Source organism: Denticeps clupeoides, chromosome 3, assembly GCF_900700375.1.
Source record: "Denticeps clupeoides chromosome 3, fDenClu1.1, whole genome shotgun sequence".
Classification (NCBI taxonomy): Eukaryota; Metazoa; Chordata; class Actinopteri; order Clupeiformes; family Denticipitidae; genus Denticeps; species Denticeps clupeoides.
Window position 1 is genome coordinate 23,699,661 of NC_041709.1, and position 23,829 is coordinate 23,723,489.

At 44.4% G+C, this 23,829-nt stretch overlaps 3 protein-coding genes across 4 annotated transcripts; all 3 read right to left on the reverse strand.

Moving 5' to 3' along the window:
* Positions 1-1,704: 1,704 nt before the first annotated feature.
* On the reverse strand, positions 1,705-3,697 carry cdkn2d (cyclin-dependent kinase inhibitor 2D (p19, inhibits CDK4)). Of its 2 annotated transcripts, XM_028974561.1 has the most exons (3): positions 3,531-3,697; positions 3,098-3,274; positions 1,705-2,637 (listed from the first exon to the last, which is right to left on the reverse strand). In XM_028974561.1, the coding sequence occupies exons 2-3, from the start codon at positions 3,236-3,238 to the stop codon at positions 2,266-2,268; spliced, it is 513 nt and encodes a 170-aa protein (XP_028830394.1). In that variant the 5' UTR covers positions 3,239-3,274; positions 3,531-3,697; the 3' UTR covers positions 1,705-2,265. The 2 variants fall into 2 exon arrangements, with proteins under 2 accessions (XP_028830394.1, XP_028830395.1); XM_028974562.1 differs by lacking the exon at positions 3,531-3,697 and having other exon boundaries at positions 3,098-3,519.
* A 1,261-nt stretch (positions 3,698-4,958) lies between these two features.
* Positions 4,959-10,904, reverse strand: ap1m2 (adaptor related protein complex 1 subunit mu 2). The gene is made up of 12 exons (XM_028973308.1): positions 10,762-10,904; positions 9,955-10,111; positions 9,454-9,521; positions 8,719-8,849; positions 8,202-8,349; positions 7,101-7,227; positions 6,592-6,734; positions 6,231-6,302; positions 5,893-6,051; positions 5,696-5,821; positions 5,530-5,605; positions 4,959-5,406 (listed from the first exon to the last, which is right to left on the reverse strand). Exons 1-12 carry the CDS (start codon positions 10,801-10,803, stop codon positions 5,381-5,383), a joined length of 1,275 nt encoding a protein of 424 aa, XP_028829141.1. The 5' UTR covers positions 10,804-10,904; the 3' UTR covers positions 4,959-5,380.
* Positions 10,905-14,380: 3,476 nt separating this feature from the next.
* Positions 14,381-23,590, reverse strand: ldlrb (low density lipoprotein receptor b). Its single transcript, XM_028973479.1, has 18 exons — positions 23,471-23,590; positions 20,093-20,215; positions 19,882-20,004; positions 19,366-19,743; positions 19,015-19,137; positions 18,795-18,917; positions 18,586-18,705; positions 18,354-18,482; positions 18,093-18,264; positions 17,704-17,931; positions 17,195-17,313; positions 16,972-17,111; positions 16,730-16,871; positions 16,252-16,404; positions 16,056-16,154; positions 15,888-15,965; positions 15,618-15,781; positions 14,381-15,528 (listed from the first exon to the last, which is right to left on the reverse strand). The coding sequence occupies exons 1-18, from the start codon at positions 23,532-23,534 to the stop codon at positions 15,493-15,495; spliced, it is 2,514 nt and encodes an 837-aa protein (XP_028829312.1). The 5' UTR covers positions 23,535-23,590; the 3' UTR covers positions 14,381-15,492.
* Between the last annotated feature and the right edge of the window lie 239 nt (positions 23,591-23,829).

The following is a 23,829-nucleotide window of genomic DNA, read 5'->3' on the forward strand; positions in this document are numbered from 1 at the left end:
AGTAGGAAGTAACATGAACATATTTCCCTGAACTCATATTCAGTGTCTAAGCCGTTTCCTTTCGATGAAAGTGAAAAGGAAGTGTTTCTCTTATGGCTAAAAGGATGAGATCGTGTTTGTTGGAAGGTGGGACAGGTTGCATTTTGGCTCCGAGGCAAACAAAGTAACCATTGTGTTTGTGTGGAGTGTGTTGTTCAGAGACGACCCTGAAGCACACAAGGCTTTCATTCAGGTCCCCTCTATAAAGGAACACATTCCAGAAGCAGGTAATAATAAATGTCCTTGCTGAGTCACCGTGACTGATGTCTTGGATACTGATTTTAAAGCAGATAGGCTCCAGTTGAAGTGCCTAGTATTGCTGCTTATCTACCTGTTTTAGAATAAGCTAAAGTATACACCTCATTTTACAACAGCTCAATGGTTCTAGAAGGGTCTTCATCTGCTAGAGAAGACAACCAGGATGTATCAGGATTGCAGGGGACAGGTGCCTCCAGGCTCCTTTCACCACAGAAAAGGCATTTTCACAAGGTGAAGAGGCCACTATAGCAGTGGTGGCCTAGCGGTTAAACAAGTGGCCCCATAATCAGAAGGTTGCCGGTTCGAATCCTTATCCGCCACGGGGCCACTGAGGTCCCCTTGATCAAGGTACCATCCCCACTGCTCACCAAGGGTGATGGTTAAAAGCAGAGGACACATTTCATTGTGCCACTTTTATGATATCTGGTTGCCATCTTGTGGTCATCAAAAAACAGTGCAGAGCAACAGACCAGAACTCAACCAGACTGATTATTACAATCAGTTTCATATTCACACATTAACCCTCAAATAGACAACGTTTTAAATTATTATCTGCAGAAAAGATGTGTAATATCAGCATATATGAGTATTATTACAAAGTAAGTATTATTGTTCTGACATGTAACCCAGCCACTGGGGCCGCACGTGACCATGTGACCGGGGAGGGCGTCCGCCATAGAACCAGCTGATCCACTGTGGTGACCTCTAACAGAGGCAGCCGAAGGGAAAAAGATGACTGATATGACATTTCAGATGTCAGTGCTATGTAAGAGCAGAAATTAAATGCCAAAAAGATTCAATGATTATTTAACAAAAAATATAGTACGACGGAACTTTAAATAATTTAAGGGTCTAGATGTTTGGCAGCCACAGAACAACGTAGTTTAATCTCAAGTAGAATCCTGCTTTGTGACGCATCTTATTAACACAGAATTTTCCTCAAGTTTGAAATTCGACTGACAAGAATCCAGAGGAAAAAGGACATCATCTTAAGTTTGGGCTGTTCTAAAATAATTCTTAGATGCTGTTTTTTTTTCAATTCAACTGGACAATTTTTGCCACACATTCCCACAGGTAACAAAATGGAATATGTGTTTAATAAGGCTGTCAACTGATTACAATTTCTAACAAATGAATTACACATTTTGCAATGTATTTATTGCAATTGTTTGAGATTTATCATTGAAACTAAATCTTGCTATAGTATTTAACATTTTTACAGAGACAAGTGTGGTAAAGAGGCTCAGGCTGTGGTATTACTCTGTGAAGGCCCCGCCCCACTGAATGGTGGGTATGTCTCTTCATGTTGGCAGAAACACCTCGGCAGGCGCGTTGTTGCGAGTGAGAAACCACGGAATTTTCACAAAAACGCGTCAGAGTTTCACGTCAACACTTTTATTTGTGTTCTGGAGAATTGATGAGGTGTGAATACAAGTTGCCTTCCAGGGTTTTATGTGTATTTTCATAAATAACATTAAATCATCCAACAGTAAACTGTAAATATATAACAATGTCAATAAATAGTACATATAAATTTATATATACACTATATAACAATAAAAAAAAGAACATACAATGACAATGAAAGAGAACAGAATGCTACAATCAGTGCACACTGGCTGGCCGTCCAAAGGAAGGCATGCAGTAATAATTTCATGTTTAAAAAAATTAAAAGTTGAAATATCGCCACATTTTAGTGCAGACAAGTGTTTATAAAAATAAAAAAAAGAACAACATTAGAATATCTACATCTGTGCATGCAAATAATAATAATAAAAAGTGAAACCCCTAACGACTCTGGGAGAAGAGCTTGACATTTGACACTTTCCTCTGTGCAAAATGAAAAAATGTTTCTCTTCTTCCACCAAGTGCCTCAACTACAGGCTACCATCTACCAAAACGTTTAAAACTGCTATATCCATAGAAATAAATCACCATAAAACCTGAACACATGTCCCTCAACGCGACCTACGACTGCAGTGCCGGACTGGACTCCAGCTGACGCTCCAACATCTCCACCACATCCGGCATGCAGCAGGCCCTGGCCAGGTCCAAGGCCGTCTGCCCGCTGGAGTTGTGGTGGCCCAGGTTGGAACATGGCACCAGGTATTCCACCACGTCCTTGTGGCCCTCGCGGATGGCCAGGTGAAGGGGCAGGGCTCCCCAGCTGTCCGGCGAGTTGACCGACGCCCCATGGTCCACCAGGGCGCGCAGGGTGTTCAGGAATCCGGTTCGGGCGGCGTCGTGCACCGGGGTCACGCCAAAACGATCTTGGGCATTGGGGTTGGCGCCGTGCTCCAACAGGAGAGACGCCACGCTGGTGTTACCCATCATCATCACCTGAAACAAATAATAATAATAATACTCACAGACAAATAAATTTCTATATTTATTACAGAGTCACTTTAGATTTAGCTTGTCTGGTCCTACAGGAAGGACATGATTAACCAGATGAAAATGGAACTTCAAGGCTGGTTCCAGCAAAGCACATCCCTTATTGACGCAGCATCACACCACAAACGATCCGTGCTTCTCAGGGAAAGCAACACGGAGCAAATTTTTACAGCACATCGCCGGTTAACAATGAATGAAAAGTAGCTAAAATGTGGGTCTAATCGACATTTTTAAGAGTAGAAAGCTCAACTTTTATTGGCAAACAACTCCTCAAAAGGTTCAAGCATTTGTAATGAACACAATAGTTTCTATTAATGGCAGAAGTGCCGCACATATATACACGTGTGTAAGTGCGTAGTTCCTAATAAACTACCCTCGGCCAACGCCCACCGCAGCGCCCCGTTACCTGCAGCGCGGTCCTGCCGAACTCGTTGGCCGTGTCCGGGTGGACCCTGCGCTCCTCCAGCATCCGCCGCACCTCGGCCGTGTTCCCTCTGGCCGCGGCGGCCGTCAGGCTCCTGCCGGCGTCGTTCTCGCTCACAACCATGGCGCCACGGCCCGACAGCCCGCGTATCTTTACAGCCTGCAAGGGGCGGCGGCGTTACTCGAGCCTCGCTCAGTCCTCGCTTCAACACAGACCCGCCGGCCGCCAAGCTAACGTGCTAACATGCTAAGCCGCCGGGGGAAACGAAACCGGGAAGGCGGCGAACAAGCGGCAAACATTCCCATTAGCTGTCGGCGCCGCGGAGGCTAGCCTAGGTTAGCTTAGCAGCCCGGCTAACCGCTTCTTCAAAAAGAACAAGGAAACGAAACCGGCGTGGGCGGCAGCGTCGTCCTACCCGCGTCCTCCGCCAAGAGCGTCCGTCCACAGGAGAATCTCCACCGCCGCTGATGCTGCTGCTGCTCCGCCGCCAGGACCGCGCTTTTCATCGGACTCGGTCTACCAAGAACCACAACAAACGCGACCTTCCATTTAGGCGCTGACAAACAGCCGATCGGCGCTGCAGCCAATCACACGGCGCGCCGCGTCCAAACACGAGAAAAGGGGCGGGGCCGCGGAGCGGTTGCCACGGCATCGCCTTGGTAACGGGTTCGTCCGCCAATGAGGATCCAGAGCGTAGAAGGCGGGCGATTTGAGCGCGGTATTTGTACACAAGCCCGTTCATTCATGATTCCGAGGCTGCTAGTAAAAGCGGAGCAGGGCGACGCGGAAAAGGCGGGTCACCGTTTTATCGTCCTTTACGCGACCGTTTCACGCCACAAACTCGCCTTTTTTGTTTCTTCTTTCTTTTCAACACAAGCAGCAATTTATTTAATTTGAACACAGGCCTTAGTGAAATAACATTTCAATACAAAGACAAAGGAAATGTTTGATTTCTTTAAATATAGAATAATTTGCTTCCCTGGCAGGAAAAATAAAACCTTTCTTTTTTTGTCACAATTATTGCCACAGAGACTGTATTTCCTGTGTTTAACTAAATTAATTATACAACTTAATATTTCTTATGTCAGAAGTGAACGTGAAGTGATTGTGAAACACTGCAGCACAGTGCACTGTGACACAATGAAATGTGTCCTCTGCTTTTAAACCATCACCCTTGGTGAGCAATGGGCAGCCATGACAGGCGCCTAGGGAGAAGTGTGGGGACGGTGCTTTGCTCAGTGGCACCTTGGCGGACCCGGATTTGAACCGGCAACCTTCTGATTATGGGGCCTAGGCCACAACTGCCCCAAACCACAACCATTAAAGAGCTCCAGTCCTTTAGGTTTAATACCTGCCCCCATCTGATACCTATCACAAGCTCATTCTGCCCTAAAAAGTGTTCCCTCTCTGACTCACTCCTTCCCAAGTTATCTCCCTGTTTTTCTCCATTCGTTTTACCTCCTGAGCCGAAAGATCAAAGTTTGATGGGGTGATAGGGTGGTAGTAGCCTAGTGGGTAACACACTCACCTATGAACCAGAAGACCCGGGTTCAAATCCCACTTACTACCATTGTGTCCCTGAGCAAGACACTTAACCCTAAAATTGCTCCAGGGAGACTGTCCCTGTAATACTGATTGTAAGTCGCTCTGGATAAGGGCGTCTGATAAATGCTGTAAATGTAATGTAAATGTGTCATCAGTAAGGCCTGCCCATTGAAACAAACTGAGCTAAACGAACTGGGAAGCACGTTTTAGTATTTGCTTGTTTGGTAACCATAGCAACAGAAGTGGAGAAAATAAAAAAATCTTTCTTGAACAGAGAGTTCAATGTTTATTGCATGTCAATTCCAAAACTTTTATATTTTACACTGTGTATTACCTGCTAACTTTTAAAAGAAACATAAAACACAGCATTCAATTGCACCACAATGTTAGATGAAATGTCAAATAAATATACATTATTTTAAAAATCTCACCCTGCCACACAATCACAGCATGTTTGAATGGAATGGAGAAATCAACCACAACAATTCCATAATGTTGCATAATTTAAACATTTTTAAAATTATAACAATCTAAAAGGGAATCACACATAAACAGTATTATCCTTAGGTTGGTTGGTTAATGTTCAGTGTAATAATTTGTATTCTGAATGAAATGTGAAAGTTAAAATTTAAGCAGACAAACTTGAATGTGAAATCTAAAGTCGCAGACATCCCCTACTTCTCAACAGTTCTGCACAGCAGGACAGATGGCAGGGCCAGACTAGGTGTTAGTTCTCAGCTGGTAATCTGGAAAAAATGAGCACAGAACATATATATTACACAAATATTCAGACCTATAACAACTTTAAAACAGGCTGTTGATTAAAAAAAATGCAAAAGACCAAGGCAAATAATATGCAAAGGCCATACCTCCACTCTGGGTGATGTATCTGACCCAGGGCAACGCCTGGTAGCCACTCTTCTCAATGATCTTCATGTATCGCACCTAATGGTGTTCAAACCACATGTTTGTACAACTGCACCTACATAAAGTGTGCAATTCCATGAAATTCCAAAAACATTCCATGCAATTTACCTGTATCCCTGACACTGTGAAGTAAGGGATCTCAAATTTGACCGTAATCGGCGGCTTGCCTTCTAATTCATCGTTTTCCACACTAGGCAGCCCAAAGTGGGCACGCATCAGAAACTCCTTCCCACCCTGCAGAAACACGAAAAAAGATTCCCATGCATCCTGTACATGTCCTGCACGTCCTAATAAACTAAACTCACCGGGAAGGATTTGATGGTCCACACAACAAGGTTTTTCTCAGGGACGTACTTGGCGTGGCCCGTGCTGGTTTTAAATTTCGGAGAGTCTGCGTCACTGGGCACAGGCACCCGGACCTCCACATTATTAGCCACAGACTGCTTCTTAAACTGCCCCTTAGCCTGAAAAAAGGTGTGGCGCAAAACAAGACTTTACTACTGTCAGCAGTACAGTTCAGGTTCTTTTCTCGATATCAAGCAGGGTTATCTGCAGGTTTCGGCTGATTTCCTCCAGCTTTTGCAGAAATCTTTTTCACTTAGCAGTACAGGAATCCATGCAGAATGTAAAATGCGTGTCGTACCTTCACCATAATCTCAACACGACTGTGAGAGAACTTCTCAATGACCGACTCAATCCAGATCAGTGGCTTCACCTGAGGGAGAATACATGAGAAGGTGTGAAATGGTATGGAATGGAAATAGTGGCAAACAATGCCCTTCAACCCAGCTAAAGCACTGGTGAAGAATGGAGAGCTGGCAACCTGGGCTGTGACCCTGGTTTCTACATGTCTGCCTCGATTTCAAATTGGTATAAGTGAGGTAACACTGGCCCCGCCCCGTTTAATACATCAAGTGTTGATCACAGTAGAGTTTACACACTAATGCAAGGCACATTGTAAATTTCATATGAAAGCGAAACACTGATGTGTGAGAGTGGCGTACGTGAGTGTTGATGCGGTACGACATGAGCTCTGACTCGCCGTCGGGCGGGATGAAGGAGATGGTGCGGTCACTTTCGAAACGTGAGAGACGCACGCACTGGTGAAACTTGACGTCCTCCATGGCAACAGTTTTTCCTTTGTCTCCTGCACAAATAGATAAAAGTGAAGCAGGTACAGAGCATTTCGAAAATCCACACAGTAAGTAAAGTAAAGTGAAGTGATTGTGACTTGTGATACACAGTAGCACAGCACACGGTGCACACAGTGAGATTTGTCCTCTGCATCTCCTCTGCCTATGACAGGCGCCCAGGTAATAGTGTGTGGGGACGGTGCTTTGCTCAGTGGCACCTCAGTGGCACCTTGGTGGATTGGGATTCGAACCGGCAACCTTCTGATTACGGGGCTGCTTCCTTAACCACTAGGCCACCACTGCCCCAAAAATTGTGGCCAGTACACAGTAACATGTGCAGATGGGTAAGGGTGTGGTGCAGCAGGAGAAGTGATGCGTACGGCCAGTAAGGGCGAAAAGCACACGGTCGTTGAGTCCCAGTCGCAGTTCGGGCATGCCGGACAGCATGGTCTTCAGTTTAATGCTCCCCACGATGTCACTGCTCATCACACTGCCGTTGGCGTTCACCTAAACCAAAAGATCACAGCCAGCTGTGAAGAACAATCTTCCGAACCTGCAGCTTCTACTGTTCCTGTCTGAGATCCAGTACAGAAGAACTCATCAGAATTTATCATAATGCCCTGAATATTTATTTTTCCTCCATTTTACATGCATTTGAGTTAATAATGAGAACTAAACTACAAAGAACGGTTTTCTTATCATTTAGGATAACCATTCTTTTGAATTTGTGTAAAGTATTCGTAAACCACCACAATGAGCAGTTTGCTCTAGTGATGGGAATTACAGCTCTTTTAAAAGAGCCAGCTCCCAAGTGGCTCTTAAGATAACATATTACCAAAAGTAATGTAAAATGATAAATTAAATTAATTACTAACATACATTATATCACATATATTAATTACATGGCTTATAACATGTTACAAAATAATACATTTTAAGGAACAAAAACAAAACCATGTCAAATTATTGGTCCCAATGCAATGAATAATGGTTAGATTTTTTTGTCCCAGACTTCAGCCGGCGCTGCAAAACGTCACGTCGCATGGTACAAAAACCTTGCAAGAGCAAGACTGCTTAAGACTTAAAGTCTAAGTCGAACGCACCCTGTAACACCACCCCTCCCCTTCTTGCTCTGTACAGACACGCATCGTGTAGATGACCTATCCCGCGTGGCTTGAAACAAAAAGAGGGAAGAGAGAAAAAGAGCACCTCCAAGAGCCGTTTCGTTCATGGTTAATGACTTACCAAATAGCATGAAAAAACATAGCATGGATTGCTAAGCAACAGACTGAAATGGTTATAATGATGTTGTATTTCAGAACCTTGCACACAGTCCATACCAAAATTATATTAACTTTAAAACAGCACCAGAAATGATGTATGGCACTAGATTATTCTTACTCTGATTTATGATTACCACTATTTTCATTACTGTAGTAAGCAAAGGTGATATAGATAGAAATATTATCATTACTACTTACAAGCACATTGATGGATTCAATGACGTCAATGAAAACTTCATTTTTCTTGTATTTTATGCCCTCTGATCTCCATGACACTGCATTGGTGACTGTTGTGGGCACCTTGGTCTTTGCCACCTCCAGTTTGTTTCCTTCTTGAGTGATGTACCTAACACAGGCAAGGTCATCTGGTGAGAAATTTCACTTCAGCATCCACGGGAACATCAATCGTCTGAGGCAGGAGTGAAATGAGGACCCACAAAGAATATGAACCACCAGAAGTGTCTGAGACAAAGCACTTCCACCTTTCTTCTATCCATCAACAGAATGGATGCAACAGAACCGTTTCTTCTCTTCCAGTACATCCCATTCAGGGTCAACACACTTATTCACTCAAAATAGCAACTTTAAGTTTAAGCAAGGATTGGTGACACAGCGACAGTCATTACAGATGAAACTGAACAGAAACTAATGGAAAGTAATATTGTTTCACTACCCAAATTTGACAGTAAAAAGCATGTAATGTTTCATTTCTTACTCTTGGAGGATTTTACTGTCAGTCGTTTGAGGGAAGCCAAAATCCATCAGTTCATCGAGCAGCTCATATACCACCACAAAGTTATCTTGAATGCTCTCCTCTTCCAGCTCCTTAAAGTACTCCGTGAACACCTGATACACACACACACACAGGCAGTCAGAGTAAGAGGACGTTCCACGTTCTGTACGGTCTCCACAGAGGAACACCACCATCCATGCCTTTTCATTTACGCACATCACATCAGAAACTTGGAAAAAATAGATTAATTCAGAAATTAAGGTAGAAGGTCAAGCCTTCCTGAAAATGACCTTTTATTGTCATATCAGTTTACAAATCTGTCCACATTTTGCTATAAAAGATGAGAGGTTCTACATGTGGGGCACCTGTAAAACCTACATTAATAGAAAAGCCAATGTGGGGGCGGAGTCACAGAACAGAGATTCATTTAGATTAAATCTAAATCTGTGCACTGGCAACAAACTACATCTGTGGAGATGCGCTGTGACTGAACCAAAAAACCCACAATGCCAGACTTTTCCTATAAGAATGTTATATTGTACTCTCAGTACGTTAAACATTCAAATCTGTCAATGGTTCTCCTTCTCACTCCCCCAACAAGTTAAACTGTAAACATGCACTTAGGCATTTAACCAGGAAGTTTGTTACCTTTTCACTGGGATACATACAACTGTCTGGGGTGGGTGAACAAGTTAACTAAAGGAAGTAAAGACTCACCTCCACCAGTTTGTACAGAAAGGAGTAGACCAGGGAGGCACTGGAGTTCTTGTTGGTCGTGGACACCACTGTGAAATCAGCATGTCAAGGTAGCGAACAAGAGAGTAAAAAATGTGCAAAACTGAAAGAAATAAATCAACAACAACAAAAAAGCTCATTGTCAAAGTTGTGAAGCACGGCTACACCTCCTTGCGGATCCACCTCAATAAAATCCATTTCTTAATCAGGTATTGTTAAATGCCGTGTCAATGCGTGGTGTGGTGTGTAATAACACACTTATCCATATATTTAAAGAAAGGGCAATTTGACCACAGACAATTTCTGAATGGATCATTATTTCTCTGCAGTGCAGTAATTCACAAAACTGATGGTAAGTCTGATCCTCGCAAAAACTAGAAAGAGCATGTGCTGTAAAATCTTTTATGTGTTCATATATGCAACATTTATGCCCTGCCTCCAGTAAGGTCTACAGGAGGCGGTGTGATCCTTGCTCTTGGATACAGTAGAGGTTGCTGTGCTTAATCCACATGAAGTACACGCTGCCGTGAGACAGGACGGGGTTCAGAAGGCCCTCCTCCTCCTGCTGCATGAGTATGGGGAAGAAATGGTCGATCTCGGACATGTCCACGTCGCCCTTGTAGTTGCGGCATATCAGGACCTGATGAGCAGACCAGACAGCATTTATTACTGCAAGTTCACTTTTACATCGCGCTCACTACCATGTGTCATTTATCCCCTCGACCTCTACTAGTGAGCTCCTCTGAGAAACCCGCAAAATGGCTCATTTCTCTCAAGATCATTCACCAAGACTGAGAGTTATATAGAACATAACGTGCGTAATACGATCACGTCTGCCCGTGTTACATATCTGGTCTCCATTTCGGGTGAAGTCAAGATTTTCAGTTATGTCCATTCAATGGAAATACAGGATTTCAACATTTTTGTGATAGATTTTATGCCTTTAATTGTTCATTTTGTGTTTTGCACCCTGTGTAGTCCTGTGTCGCACAGTAGTCACGATTCACCTTAATTCCCATTGGACGAATATTGCACAACAGATACAAGCCACTTACTAATTTGAGTTTTTGCCAAAACTTAGTGTGTGACAGATGACCCCAGCCGTGACCCCGTGACAACTGAAATGCCCGCCAGACCAAGTCTGCTGCTCCTGCTGCTCTTTCCACTTCCGGGGGTTATTTTAGGCGGAAATGAAGTGAAATAAGAGCTGACTACTGATCCGCGACGTCTCCTGCCACGTCACCAGCTGAAGCGGGAGAAGTTGAGCAGGAACGAGGCGACGCAACTCACCTTCCCTTTCAAATCCAACACGAACACAGCGGACACTGACATGGCGGCCGAAACGTCTCAACTCGGACATAAATCCATCCAATTCATGCAAGACAAGCGCCGACGCGTCGCTCCCACTGCCGAGGCCACCTCCGAGCTGCGTGATGACGTCACACGGCGCCAGGTAAAACGGTCACTGCCTACCTGAGCCGGTGTCATGCACTGCGCATGCGCTCAAGAGATTCGACAATACAGAAAGTATATCATTTATCATCAATTTCGTTGATCTCGAGGAAGATTGGTATGTTATTTATGACATCAAAAAATACTTTTTATTGTTGTACTGTGTTATTCTTTTCTCCTGTTCTATCAATATTGATTTTTTGTTGTAATGGATATTAAAATAGTTTTTCCATAACAGAAACTACTAAATACTACTACTAATAATAATAATAATAGTTGTCCACTCTTGATTGCTCTGAGGAATAAAACATCCCGATCACAAACTGTGTGCTTCTACATTTCCATACTCGTATTGTTCCTGTTTTCAATTAATACTATTCAACAATCTTCATCATTCTGCAGAGGACTACATTTAATCTTTGTAGCATAAGTATCTTTCCTGTATATATCTCTCTCTATATGTTTTTTTTTATTTTATTTTGATATTGAATTTTAATATACCATGTTTAAATGAATTAAACTAACTTTCTATTAACAAATACATTTCCATTTCCAATCAGTTAAAATTTGAATCGGTTAAATAATTGGATATTTAATTTCACCGCCCTGCAGTGTCCTCACGATGGCGCAACAGCGTACCGCTACTGGACTTCATTTCCAGAATGGTGAGGCTGTATTTCACCAGTATGGCTGAAAGCACTAGAATATGTATACTGTTTGCTGTACTTATGACATCCTTTTTTTGGATAATTGACTGGTTTAAGTTATTCTGTCACAATAAAACCTGAAAATACGATCTTCATCTGAGAAGAGGACTTCGCTCAGCCTTGTTCTTCCTGCATCTGATAAAATGTCAGTACTCCAAAATGTAAATATTCATGTTTCTTCTTCAGTCTGCGTTTTAAAGTCGTGTGTGTGGATTCTATGACGGTGAACAATTTTTGCAGCATAACATGCAGATAAAAAAAAAGAAAAAAACATTCCAATTTTGTCATATCATTCATGTGTTCGAGTTTCCTGATGATAACTTAAGCAAAGTCTGTATTATTTATTCACATCCGGTGGTGTGAGCATTGAAACCAGCCCCCTCACGGTCAAGCCAGCCAATAGCAATGTGCATGTTAATGATGAGCGAGATGCCACCACTAACGTCACCTGGGGCCGGGTGTCACTTCGTTTCTGCCCCACAGTCGTCACTGTGTTTCATCACAGTGAAGTGATGTTGAAACGGGATATTGTTGTATCACTTACATTTACGGCTTTTATCAGACGCCTTTATCCAGAGTGACTTACAATCAGTAGTGACAGGGACAGTCCCTCTGGAGACACTCCGGGATAGGTGTCTTGATCAGGGGCACCTTGTACAAGTTCCTTATTCTGAAGAGGAAGCATCTGGGATCCTCTCAAAAAGAGATGTCCCCTGCATTTAATGAAATATAATATTGTCCTACTAACATATTGTCCTGCTCACACCCTAATGCTTATAATTTGTAAACAATTTAACGTCTGACATTTAAAAAAAAAAAAGTATTTTAAGAGACAATGTTATTAGGTGCCTCCGCCCCGAGTGGGTCTTCTGGTTTCAGACCCTGTCGGTCTTTCTGGATCATTCTGTGGGTCCGGTTGAGCAGCATGCCAGAGATATCAGAGGTATGAGACACACTGTGGCGGGGCGGGACAAACTGACAATCAACGTTGGAAGCAACGACCCCGTGGGCGACCACACTTCCTGTCCCGATGCACTAGAACATTTATGGCATTTTTTTAACCGACACCCTTATCCAACCCAGGCACTGGAGATGCACATCACAATGTGCCATATTCATTGTGCGAAAGAAGAAAGGAAAGATCAGACGCCCTTATCATATCAGTAGTTACTGGAGACTCAGGGTTAAGTGTCTTGCTCAGGGACACAATGGTAGTAAGTGGGGTTTGAACCTGGGACTTCTGGTTCATAGACGAGTGTCTTCACCAGTTGGCTACTACCAACCTAGACAGCAGGCCTCCAGCACTCATCCATGCTTATTCCTGCTTCTGGAGGCTGGATCCCACCCACATTCCGATTGGCCAGGAACTTGACTGGATGTAAGCGGTGTTCCATGGGATGGTCTGGCATGTGGGCCACTATCTGTCACCAGCACACAGTGAATTCTGGGATTGTTTGGGTCGCAGTGGTTGTCCACCTATAAATGGATTCACTTGTAAACCGGTCTCTACAGAGCATTCCAGGTTGTCTTGGTGAATTTTTGAAGGGCCCTACGCAATTTTTCAAAAACAATTTGGACTTTTCTCAGTGTTTAATGCATCTCCTCTGCTTCAGTGTTGTGCATTTGTGAAGAAATCCCAGTCTTTGAAAGTTTCAGATTATATTATTGTTGTCTTCCTGTTATTTATGAAAATGTTTTTTCCTCCAAATTTCCAGTTTGGTCTTGCCATCCACAAAATTTCGGCTTTGACTTGGACTCAGTTGTTGTGGGCTGAAATTGGACTCAATTGCTCTCATCCCACCATTGGTGATCTTGTCTGTTGTTGTTACAAATCATGTGTTTCCTTGACATTCAGTTGCCTATTCTTGCAACATCTCTTGTGTGTCGTTTCAGAAGGATGCAACCCAACATCACCTTCTTCGTTTTATTTCATCCCTGGATTTAGCACAAGCTAAAAACTGTCCATGTTATAAAATATTTAGATGTTCTGAGTTATTAAGTTAATGGTATTTACAGATCGGGTCTGCCAAATGCTTTAAAAGTAAGTGTAATGTTCTGGAAGAAGTTGTAGGTGGTGTAACTTGTTGCTAACACACACTCTCCATGAGTTGTGCAGTGGAAGAGCAGGAAAGGCTGCTAATAACTTATGAATTATGTAGCGCTGGCTGGTGATGGCACATTATCCTTCCTAATAGGAAGCGCCATGCCTCCATCCACACAGATCTATAATGGATGAGGGCTGGAAAATGAGCAGAGTGGTCTGAGGTGGAGGTGGGCGGCTTGTGGGAGGGGTCCACTCCTTTCCAGGCATCTGTGAATGTGTTACTTGCAAGGCTGCATGGACAACAGAGGACATCCTAGAAGGGTGTAGAAGCTTCACACTTTCATGAGGAGAGCTGGCAGGAGAGATCATTGAAATAACAAAGCATCCAGCCAAGTATGGACGAGACAATGTGTGAATTATTTTTCATTTGATTGCATTGTCCAAGATGAGATGCTGTATTTCCAACTTTAATGATTCACATTTATTTATATTACTTTTGCATAAATTAAGGTTTACATTAATTAATTAAATAATAGCATTTTATAAATCTCTATTACACAAGGTTTTTCACCACTCAAGTGTCACCTGTACAATCCAATTCAAACAGTTAGTTCTCCTTGTGCTGATTATTTTTTCCTTTTTATTTCAACATTATTGAATGGGGGAGGGGCTAAGAAATAGCAAAATATCACAAACCAGAATCTGCTTTTGTCCAAAAAAGGTTTTATTTTTCATACCAAAAGCATCAAGCCAACCCACCAACATCTGAAGCAGACATTATTCTCACTTTGGAATTCCACGTTCTGTCTAATGTCCTGCTCGATATCACCACGAGACTGTTACAAAAAAATTAAGACATTCATCGTTCCAGCAGCAAACTCGTCTGTGTGTCCCTGGATAACGTCTCCTATTGCAGATCCTCTCGTCTTAAGGCATTAAATGAGGCAGCAGGTGATTCACAGTCTACCACCAACGACTCTTTTTTTTGTGCTTTTAATTACAAATATGCATTACTAATGGACTACGTCTGTTAATTCAACTGAAACAGCAAAAAAAAAAAAACAAAAAAAAAAACATAAAAATGATAATAAATAACCAATATGGCATATTTACAACAATTTTCATTTTAAAGTGTACAAACTTCACAAACACCGTTGTACAGCAGGACTATTTACAAGTGAAATGTACATATTTACAGATCATACGATGACATTTTACCATCGTAAATCCTCTTCACGCCCCCTGAGTGTTTGAGTAAAGTGGCTTCTTCATCCTACTGGAGTGTCTTAGGTTTCGCATGATAATATGGTAACGGATCTTAACACGATCAGTGCAGCAAGGAAAATCACAAAAAAATTTCATTCGACAGCCTGTCTTCACACAAGTTGCAAATATCAGCACACAGCGACTGAAGGCCTTCCAAGGCAACAAGGCGTCCAATGCGCACCACGTAAGCTGGCCAGATGTGACACAGGACGTGTGCTACACATACAATTTTAGATGGATTCTAGGTTATTCTAAAGACTAAAGATAGGACTGGGACAAAACTAAAAGTACAGTGCAGTTCTCCCCCTTTCAGAACCATGAGAGCATTTTCAAATCTTCATCTCGGTTTCAGTGGGCGTCCTTCAGAACTATTCCTTCATTGGGCTTTACAAACATATAAATAGTTCAAATAAATACATAAATAGAACGCAGACCATAACTAGTAAGTTGTTTTCTATATCAGTACACAAAAGTGAATTAAAGACCATCTTTTATCTTCTGGAGTGTACTTCCTCACACCTTTCGTCAACACGGTCCACGTCACGGTAGGCATCACGCCATGTCGTCCTCCACGCTCAGCATCTGACACTGAGGAGACAGACGAGATTCAGGGTAAATAAGAAGAACCGAGAACTTTCACTGCGTTCACCGTTCAGTTCTGAAGATATGACTCTCACAGAGGGATAGGTGTAGCCATCCAGGCTGTCCGTCCTGCAGATGTGCACCTCATCCTCAGTGGTCTTCTGGTAGACAGGGTTGATGAAGTGGATGGTGTTGGTGTTTCTCTGTCTCCAGTGTCTCCATAGCAACATAGCTCCAAAGATCACCAGGCTCATGACGACTGCAGAGGGAAATGGAGGAGGGGGTCGTACAGACACATACATTAGGTTTGAAATGCAGAAGTAAGAATATTGTGCTACATTGACAACATTGTTTATTTTACCTACCTATTGGCAGGACGACATACAAAGCAGTGAGTGATGACCTGTTGTTGTCATTCATGGTGACATCTCCATCAGTGGGGTCTGTGGGACATGACAGAATATGATGGATCAGGTTACAGGTCTGGATCGAACTTCTCCAGTGGTCTCCAAAAGAGACATCAGGATGTGTACCTTGATTGAAACTGACTCGGTCCTTTCTAGCTGCCATGTTGAAGGTGGAGGTAGAGGTGATGTTGGTGGCGGATGCTGTGGAAGAATCTGTGCCTGGAGCTGGAAGATATAAAAAAAAAAAAAAAAAGAAGTTTAGATCCCACTCACTACCGCTGGAACAGAGAGAAGCGGCACGGCCGCACCGCAGGAGGCTCACCTGGCATGCACTTCCTGTTGTCAAGGCCCAGGGTCATGTGGTCGGGACATGCGCAGGTGTACTTGGGGGAGTGGCCGTTGATGTGCGGCGCAGGCAGGCAGAGGAACTCGCAGCCTCCGTTGAAGGCGTTCTGCTCCGTGCACCAGTTCTTGCCTACAGAAGCAGCCATGAAGTCATGTGAACTTGTGGCTCTGGTGAAGACAGACTAACCCAGACCATGGCCAAATAAGAAGGCTCTCCCCCATAGTTAAGTCCAGGTTTGCATGTTTTTGGGACCAGACGTCCCTGTGCCTGATTATATACTTAATCCTTAACTCAAAGCCAATATTAGGACTGTCAGCCTGCCATCTTGTCTTACAATTAGAGAGAGTTGGAGAGCAAGGGGACAAGTTGCATGGAAGAGTCACAACATTGGCCCTAGAACACAGTCTACAGTCCAACTGGGCCTGCAGAGAGGAAAAAGTGGAATGGTTCTCACCAGCTGGCTGCTTCATGCTGTGGAACAGGACAATGTCCTCTGGAGACTGCAGGTCGTCAGCCACCTCTGTGATGTCATTTCCGGTCATGCGGTTGGCACTCATTATAGCATGCTGGGAGGTGTCTGTCCAGTAGACTTTCTCCTGCAGATGGTAGGCACACAGAGTTTAAATAAATAAAGAAATGATTCATGTGGCCATGCCTCTCCTGTTAGTGACCTGGTGACCCCACAGTGACCCTCACCTCGAATACGACCAGCGACAGGGGATGTGCCAGCTTCTCCTCGCTGAAGATGAGCGTGTGACGCCCTTCGCCCTGGACACTGATGCTTGAGAGAGTGTGCAGCTTGGAGTCAACCCAGTACAGCCGCAGGTTTAGCATGTCTGCAGCCGGAGAGCAAGGTGGACAAGCGTGAGTTCTCATGTGTGCCCCGCTGTCATTAAAACAAAGTCGCCTTTGTACTGACCCAGAGTGATGCCGTTGGGCCACTCGATGTTGTCCGAGACCAGGGAGGTGCGGTCCGCTCCGTTCAAACCACTCTTCTCAATCTTGGCAGGGCTGCCCCAGTCCGTCCAATACATAAAACTAGCAAACAACATAGAAATTGGCCATAATTAACACCACGTCTTACGCTAAATCTATTCAGAATAATTATATTTTTTCAAATAGTCGGTCAAACATTATACTAAACATGAAATCTGAAGTAGAATTAGATTAGAAATTTTTATTCTGAATACTAATACTCAATTTTCACAAAGTGAAGTACTTTACCAGTTGCAAATGGGAGTCAATAAATGTAATATGAATCTGCTGTAGATAGGCATAAACAACGCTGCATGTAAATAGAGCTGAATTGCTAATTCTAAAATAAATATTTCATGTTGGATTATTTTTCTTATTTGAGTCAACACGAAAGCTTCATCCGTTCACACCCAACATCACCAGTGAACTATTGACAACATCTAGCAAACATACTTGTGCAGTGGGTCGACAACAATAGCTCGGGGCTTCCGAAGCCCCTCTTTAATAAGGGTCTTCCGCTTGACCCCATCGGTGGTCGCCACGGAGATGGTCCGGAATGTGCTGTCCGTCCAGTAGATATTACCATGGATCCAGTCCACCGCAAGACCCTCTGGTGCCTGAATACTGCCTTCGATGACAGTGCTGTGCAGGGATGGGTTGTCTGCATGTTCCATCGGGGAACTGCAGCGAAAGGGAGACTACTGTTAGCAAAGCAACATCAAAGCAACGTCAAAGCAACGTCAGGTACTGGTACAGCATGCTCCGAAGCACAAACCTCCATCCAGATGCTTCTAAATACCTAACAAATGCTACACTACCTGCTGGGAACATCTCCCTCTCACCTGTAAATCTTCTTATTGGCAAGGTCAGACCAAAAGACCTTTTTGCCGGGCATGTCCATGTCCAACGCTACCACGTTCTTCTGCTGACTGATCAGTTGAGTGTACTCGCTCTTGTCAATAGTCATCTTCCTTACTTCATGCTGGTTTGTAAAGAACAGGTAAGGAGTGGTGCCTGTGACGGGAGGAGGGCATGTTACCACAACATGGGAATCTTGTAGAGAACCTGGGACGGACGCTTCTCGGGCAAATATCACCACCTACCTTCAACAGCCTTGCATTCTTTGGTTGCAAGGTCGACCTCATAGCCTTGGAAACAGTCACATTTATAGCCACCATCCACGTTGATGCATTTCTGGCTGCAGGTGTCAGGCCTTTCACATTCGTTGATGTCTGTGTGAGGAAATAAAAAAATGTAACTTCGCGAACGTTCTACCCACAGCACACAATCCCAGAACGAAGATCGTTTCTACGCTGCAGGACAGTGGAACCTCACCTTCGCACGCTGTTCTGTTGGCCAACTGGAACCCCGGAGGGCAGAGGCACTCGTAGCCGATCTTGTGATCTTTGCAGAGGTGCGAGCAGCCGCCGTTACTGGTTACACACTCGTTAACGTCTGCGGGTGAGGAGAGGCACGCGTTCACTTTCCTACGAACGCAAAGATGCAGCGTGGTCTTCTGAACCCGGGACACCCGGGATACTCACCGCACAGTCGGAGCGGCTCGTCCGACGCGTCCCTGCAGTCAGGCCTGCCGTTGCACACTTCGTCTTCGCTGAGACACTCCCCAGTCCTGCACTTAAACTGGCCCGGTCCGCTGCAGACCTCATCTGTGGAGAGGAGAGGGTTTGGAACCCCGATGTGAAACTGTTCCGGTATGTGACTTGACGATAATAAAACCGATTATTTATGCTTGGTTTTGCTCACCACGCTTGCAGTCAGTCTCATCGCTCCGGTCCACACAGTTGGGTGTACCGTCACACTGGAGGTCGCCGTGGATACAGGTGCCATCGTTGCACTGGAACTGATCAGGGCGGCAAGTGGCTCGGCCTGAAAAAAATGGCATATTTGAAGTATTGTGGCTGTGATAAAAGTGAGGTTTTTACGCATCGGAAGTTAAACATGGCCAGAACAGATCTGTTTTTTTGTTGTTGTTTTTTTTACAAAATGTCATAAGAAATATATTGTCATATATTGGTTACTGTTTAGCGTGCTTAGTTTTTGAGGCATTGATGTATTCAAATGTAACACAAGCACTAGACGAGTGTGGGAACTCACTGCAGTTGGCCTCGTCTGATTGGTCCAGGCAGTCCGCCATGCCATCACACACCCAGTTCCCATGAACGCACTCTCCGTTTCTGCAGCGGAACTCCTGTGGGGAGCAGGCCGAAGTGGGCGGAGTCGGCGCCCGGTTGCCGCAGTTCTGCGGCCACTCGTCCGAGCCGTCCGGACAGTCGGCGTCGCCGTCGCACGCCCACAGCTGCGGCACGCAGACAGAGTTGTTGCACTGGAATGAGCCGGGGCTGCAGGTCCGGCTGGGGCAGGAGGCCTCGTCGCTGCCATCGCTGCAGTCTGGGTCTTCATCGCAGACGAAGGCCGCCGCCACGCACTGGCCACTTTTGCAGCGGAACTCGTCGGCCGTGCAGGTCTTTGGGGCTGCGGGATGGGTCAAATTATGGGACAATAACTAACCTCATCAAATCATCCTTCATTACTCTCTCACACATTAGCAATGAATTCTGCCCTCCCGGAGCTCAGGGTCACAATGGGGTGAAGATGAAAGTGAGAACCCACCACATCCTTCTTCATCTGCAGCGTTCTCACAGTCACCCTTGCCATCGCAGCGCCAGCCGCCTGGCACACACTGGTTGAGGCGCCCACCGCAGCTGAACTCATTCGCCGCACACGTCTTCTCTTCTGCATGAGAGAGGGTCACGTGAGGAGCCGCATCTGGTGAAAAGGGCAGAGGGCGGTAGACAAAGGGGGCACTGAGCCACCCACTTACTGCAGACGGCGGGCTGCTCGTCCGTCCCGTCGCCACAGTCGTCTGTGCCGTCGCACACCCAGCGGCTGGTGATGCATCTTCCGCTCTCGCACCGGAACTGTTTGGCACCACAAGTTACTGCATCTATAGAGAGCATCAGACAGATCTTTCATCTTCCCAACAAGGACTCATTCAGGAAGGAACTAAACACCTATTTAATAATGATTAAAAAGTGAAAATGGCAATAATGGTGATGTGTAGACTCATCAGTGTCTAAACTAATGAACGATCTCCAAGTTAAAGTCTACAGATGGAGAAGAATATTGTATTTCTGCTCAGAGAACAACAGGAGAACAGTCTCTTTCTCTCCACGCATCATGTCATTGTTTCATAAAAAAAAAAAAAAGAGGAAATTCTGCAATAAACACTTCAGTTTTTTTTGTTATATTGTTTGTATTGCATTGTTGCACAGTACTGTATTTCAATTAATTAATAAATCCAAACATCCAACAATTAAAAAAAAGTGTGTAAAATTACACGTCTGTCCGTATAAGAAGCTCCATCTAGTGGTGCTTCCTTATATGACACTAAATACCATTGTAACGTCATCCGATAAAAAATGCTCAATAAACATTCCTTGGTTAAGAATGATATAAAACGGTAGGTGTTTCCCAGTTAGAAAACAAGTTAATGTGTAACTTATTTATGAACAGACTACCCTAAAAATTAGGATATGACATCCTTCTTCCTCTAGCGTTATCGGGTCATGTTCTATTAGTTCCAAACAAGTGCAATAAAATTCAGCTCGACACTCGGACGTCACTGAAGCTATATTGTTGTTCTTTTAAAATTAAACTAAATCACTTAAATTGTATTTCCGTGAAAAACTGTGAAAAATCTGCAAATCAAGCGTTCTAGAACTCAAATCAGTACAATGGCCTGATTAAATGGTTGTTATGCTTTAACTGTCAAGGACATTGCAGGTGACACGGGACTAAGGTTGCATGTGACAAAGGTCCTGGCAATCAGAAGACTTTAGTTTGAATCCACGCGAGGCAATCACCCTGGTGTTCCTCTCCGTTTGTACGAAAGGAGATGCTGGCTGATGACAAAATCACCTGCTGTCTTTTTAAAACAATGGAGGGGAGGCGGGGCTTTATCATCACACCACCAGGAGCTGATTGGGTCCCAAAGAAATGTTGCATAACAAGTTTGGCAGCACAAGGGACCGAGACGGAAAAAAAAAAAAGCATCATTGTTACAATAGCAACCAAAATCCCCCCGGTGATTCTAGAACGACTGCAGAACTAAACTAGCAGTTCAAACCAGAGGCAACGTAGAGGATTAGACTTTTCCTCCGGAATCCAGTATAAACATGGGAATATGGGCACATGGCCACTGGGATCCGGCTGTGTCCAGCTGTCCACGGAATGTGGCCTGTTCATGTTTGAGGTGGCCTTACTTTCCTCTTTGAGGCATGGCAGAAAGGAACTTGTCCTCCCAAATGCTTCTTTAACAATCCATTTTTTTTTTATTGAAAAATAGGCTAAATGTCATTCCCTAGAATATTTATAATCTTAAAATCGCCTAGGATTGGCTAATTCAGCACATTGCTTCATACTGGGTCGTTTCCGGCAAGTCTTCCAACCCCCCTTTTTCTTGCAAGGAAATATTGGCACACAATGTATTCTCCCTAAATCCATTGCAAAAGTGCATCTGACATCACAGTTGGTTCTAGTCTGGCATTATGGTCCTGGGAGAAAACCCTCATTAGGGATCAGCAGACTCCCCAGACCAAGATTTCTGCTGCGGCCAATACCTTCTCTTTACTGAAGCCTAATTCTAATTCCCTGTGGACCGTGGATGTTAGCTGGCTGCCCTGGGATCCCGAATCACCTGACCACCATGTGAGAGAGGCACTGGGGGGAAATAACGTTCATCGAGTGGGGCTGGGAATTTAGAAAAAATAAAAGCTTTTCAGCGTTCATGAATCTCTGAATGGAATTACAAATTCAACTCAAAAACACTAGCAATATTCTAATAATGAACAAACAATCAAATCTGTGTGTTGTTAAAAGTTAGCAGGAGTTAGGCACACTCCGGTGTCACACTGAGCACAGGCTGTTATTATGTGTACTGTCTTTATTGCTTTGGCGTGGCAAACAATACGGTTATTATCTCCAAAATGGAGAAGCGACAAAAGACAGTGTGAACCAGATGAAGCTTTGTGGCCAGCTACAAAGCTCCACCACCGTTTTGAGGTGAGCCGAATGCCTCCAGGGAACTCTGTTAAAGTCTCAGCACGTGATGACCTCGGAGATGGAAAGCTTGATGGACCAGGGCTGCTATTTCAGTTCTGCGGCGCTCAGGGCTCTCGAAATTCCTACAAACCAGTAATGTGGACAGTGACGGAAACTGCACGTAGCTTTTCGGGAGTAAAAAAAAAAAAAAAAAAAAAAAAAAAGATTATGACATCATCCGTAAAGCATACACTGTACAAAAACCACTAACTGTTGATGCAGCCCGGAAAAACCCGGGTATTCCCTGTTTGTTAAGTAAATCTAGGAATGTTTGTTTCTGTAAGATTAACCCCATGGAGGTGTAGTCCGTGTTCCGCGGAGAACCTGGTGAATCAGGGGGTCGCCACAGGTCTGGCACTACATTTAATGAAGTATTGACAGGTTATTTGGAAAGATAATCATTATTATAATTTTAAATTGGGTTTTGATGATGGATACAGTGCAGTCTTCTGCAGCCTTAAATGGACGTCCTTGACACCAGAGACATTCTAAGCCTTGTCGGCTCAACCCTACTGACCACTGTACTGTACTGTGGATTTTTATAAACATGACGTCATTATATAGTAGTGCGTCATTATTCCTGCTGGCCAAGTGTGATCACCAGCTGACCTCCTTCTTGACTGGTCCTATTCATCACTATTACTAGTTGTCCCGGCCTGTGGCATTTCCCCGGGAAATGAATGCAGTTTTATCCCAATACGACTGCCTTTGGTGACGCACCCAGCCGATTGGATTCTATTCCGTCCCGACCGCGCCACGCCCACCCGAAACCCGAGCGCGCGCCCTGATTGGCTGCCGGACCACGTGCTCCATTCATCCCTACTGTGGCTGGAATAAATTTATAATTAGTTATTATTACCACAGCGACGTGTGCAAACAGGCGACACCAAGCGAGAGTTTTTAATTCAAAACTCCAATTTTCATATTTAAGATACACAAACAGGAACGACACAAACACAAGATTACAGTACAGTTCGAGGTATAGAATATTAATATTTCTTTTTAAAGGCGCTGCCATAGTTAATGTTAAATATGGTGACGTTAGAGTAGCTGTGGCGGCGTGTGAGTCAGAGAAAGCGGAGAGTAAACCAGGACTTACGTGAGGCGGGAATAAAAGCCGCCGCGAGGCAGAGTCCTGTAACGAGGAACGAGTTGATCCGCATCTCCACCTGTCCGGGCGGCCGCCGCTGCTCGCTCTGCGCCCCGCCGCCAAACTTCAGCGCCGTCTCACCCGGTGGGCGGGGCCTGGGCAGTGGCGTGATGTTGCAAGTGCGCTGGGGGGCGTGGTTTCGGGGAAGGGCGCGCCACCCCCCCCCCACCCCCCTCCCCCCTGCTCTTCTACTTTCATTATGCTCGCAAATAATCCACAAATCCACCCGTTTTCATAATTAATAACTTGGTCCCATCCCATTAACATCACGATATATATTTTACTTAAATCTCTTTACTTTTCAATAC

What these genes read in the sequence shown, in the direction of transcription:
- ap1m2 (XM_028973308.1), bottom strand. Translation starts at nt 10,803, where the DNA reads ATGTCAGTGTCCGCTGTGTTCGTGTTGGATTTGAAAGGGAAG. An exon ending in TAAGCACAGCAACCTCTACT is followed by an intron (nt 9,522 to 9,954) that starts GTATCCAAGAGC and finishes CTGATTTCACAG; the next exon opens with TGGTGTCCACGACCAACAAG. An exon ending in CGTACCGCATCAACACTCAC is followed by an intron (nt 6,303 to 6,591) that starts GTACGCCACTCT and finishes ATTCTCCCTCAG; the next exon opens with GTGAAGCCACTGATCTGGAT.
- cdkn2d (XM_028974561.1), bottom strand. Translation starts at nt 3,238, where the DNA reads ATGGTTGTGAGCGAGAACGACGCCGGCAGGAGCCTGACGGCCGCCGCG. An exon ending in TCGGCAGGACCGCGCTGCAG is followed by an intron (nt 2,638 to 3,097) that starts GTAACGGGGCGC and finishes TATTTGTTTCAG; the next exon opens with GTGATGATGATGGGTAACAC.
- ldlrb (XM_028973479.1), bottom strand. Translation starts at nt 23,534, where the DNA reads ATGCGGATCAACTCGTTCCTCGTTACAGGACTCTGCCTCGCGGCGGCT. An exon ending in TGAGACTGACTGCAAGCGTG is followed by an intron (nt 18,918 to 19,014) that starts GTGAGCAAAACC and finishes TCCTCTCCACAG; the next exon opens with ATGAGGTCTGCAGCGGACCG. An exon ending in GCCAATAAGAAGATTTACAG is followed by an intron (nt 17,932 to 18,092) that starts GTGAGAGGGAGA and finishes CTTTCGCTGCAG; the next exon opens with TTCCCCGATGGAACATGCAG.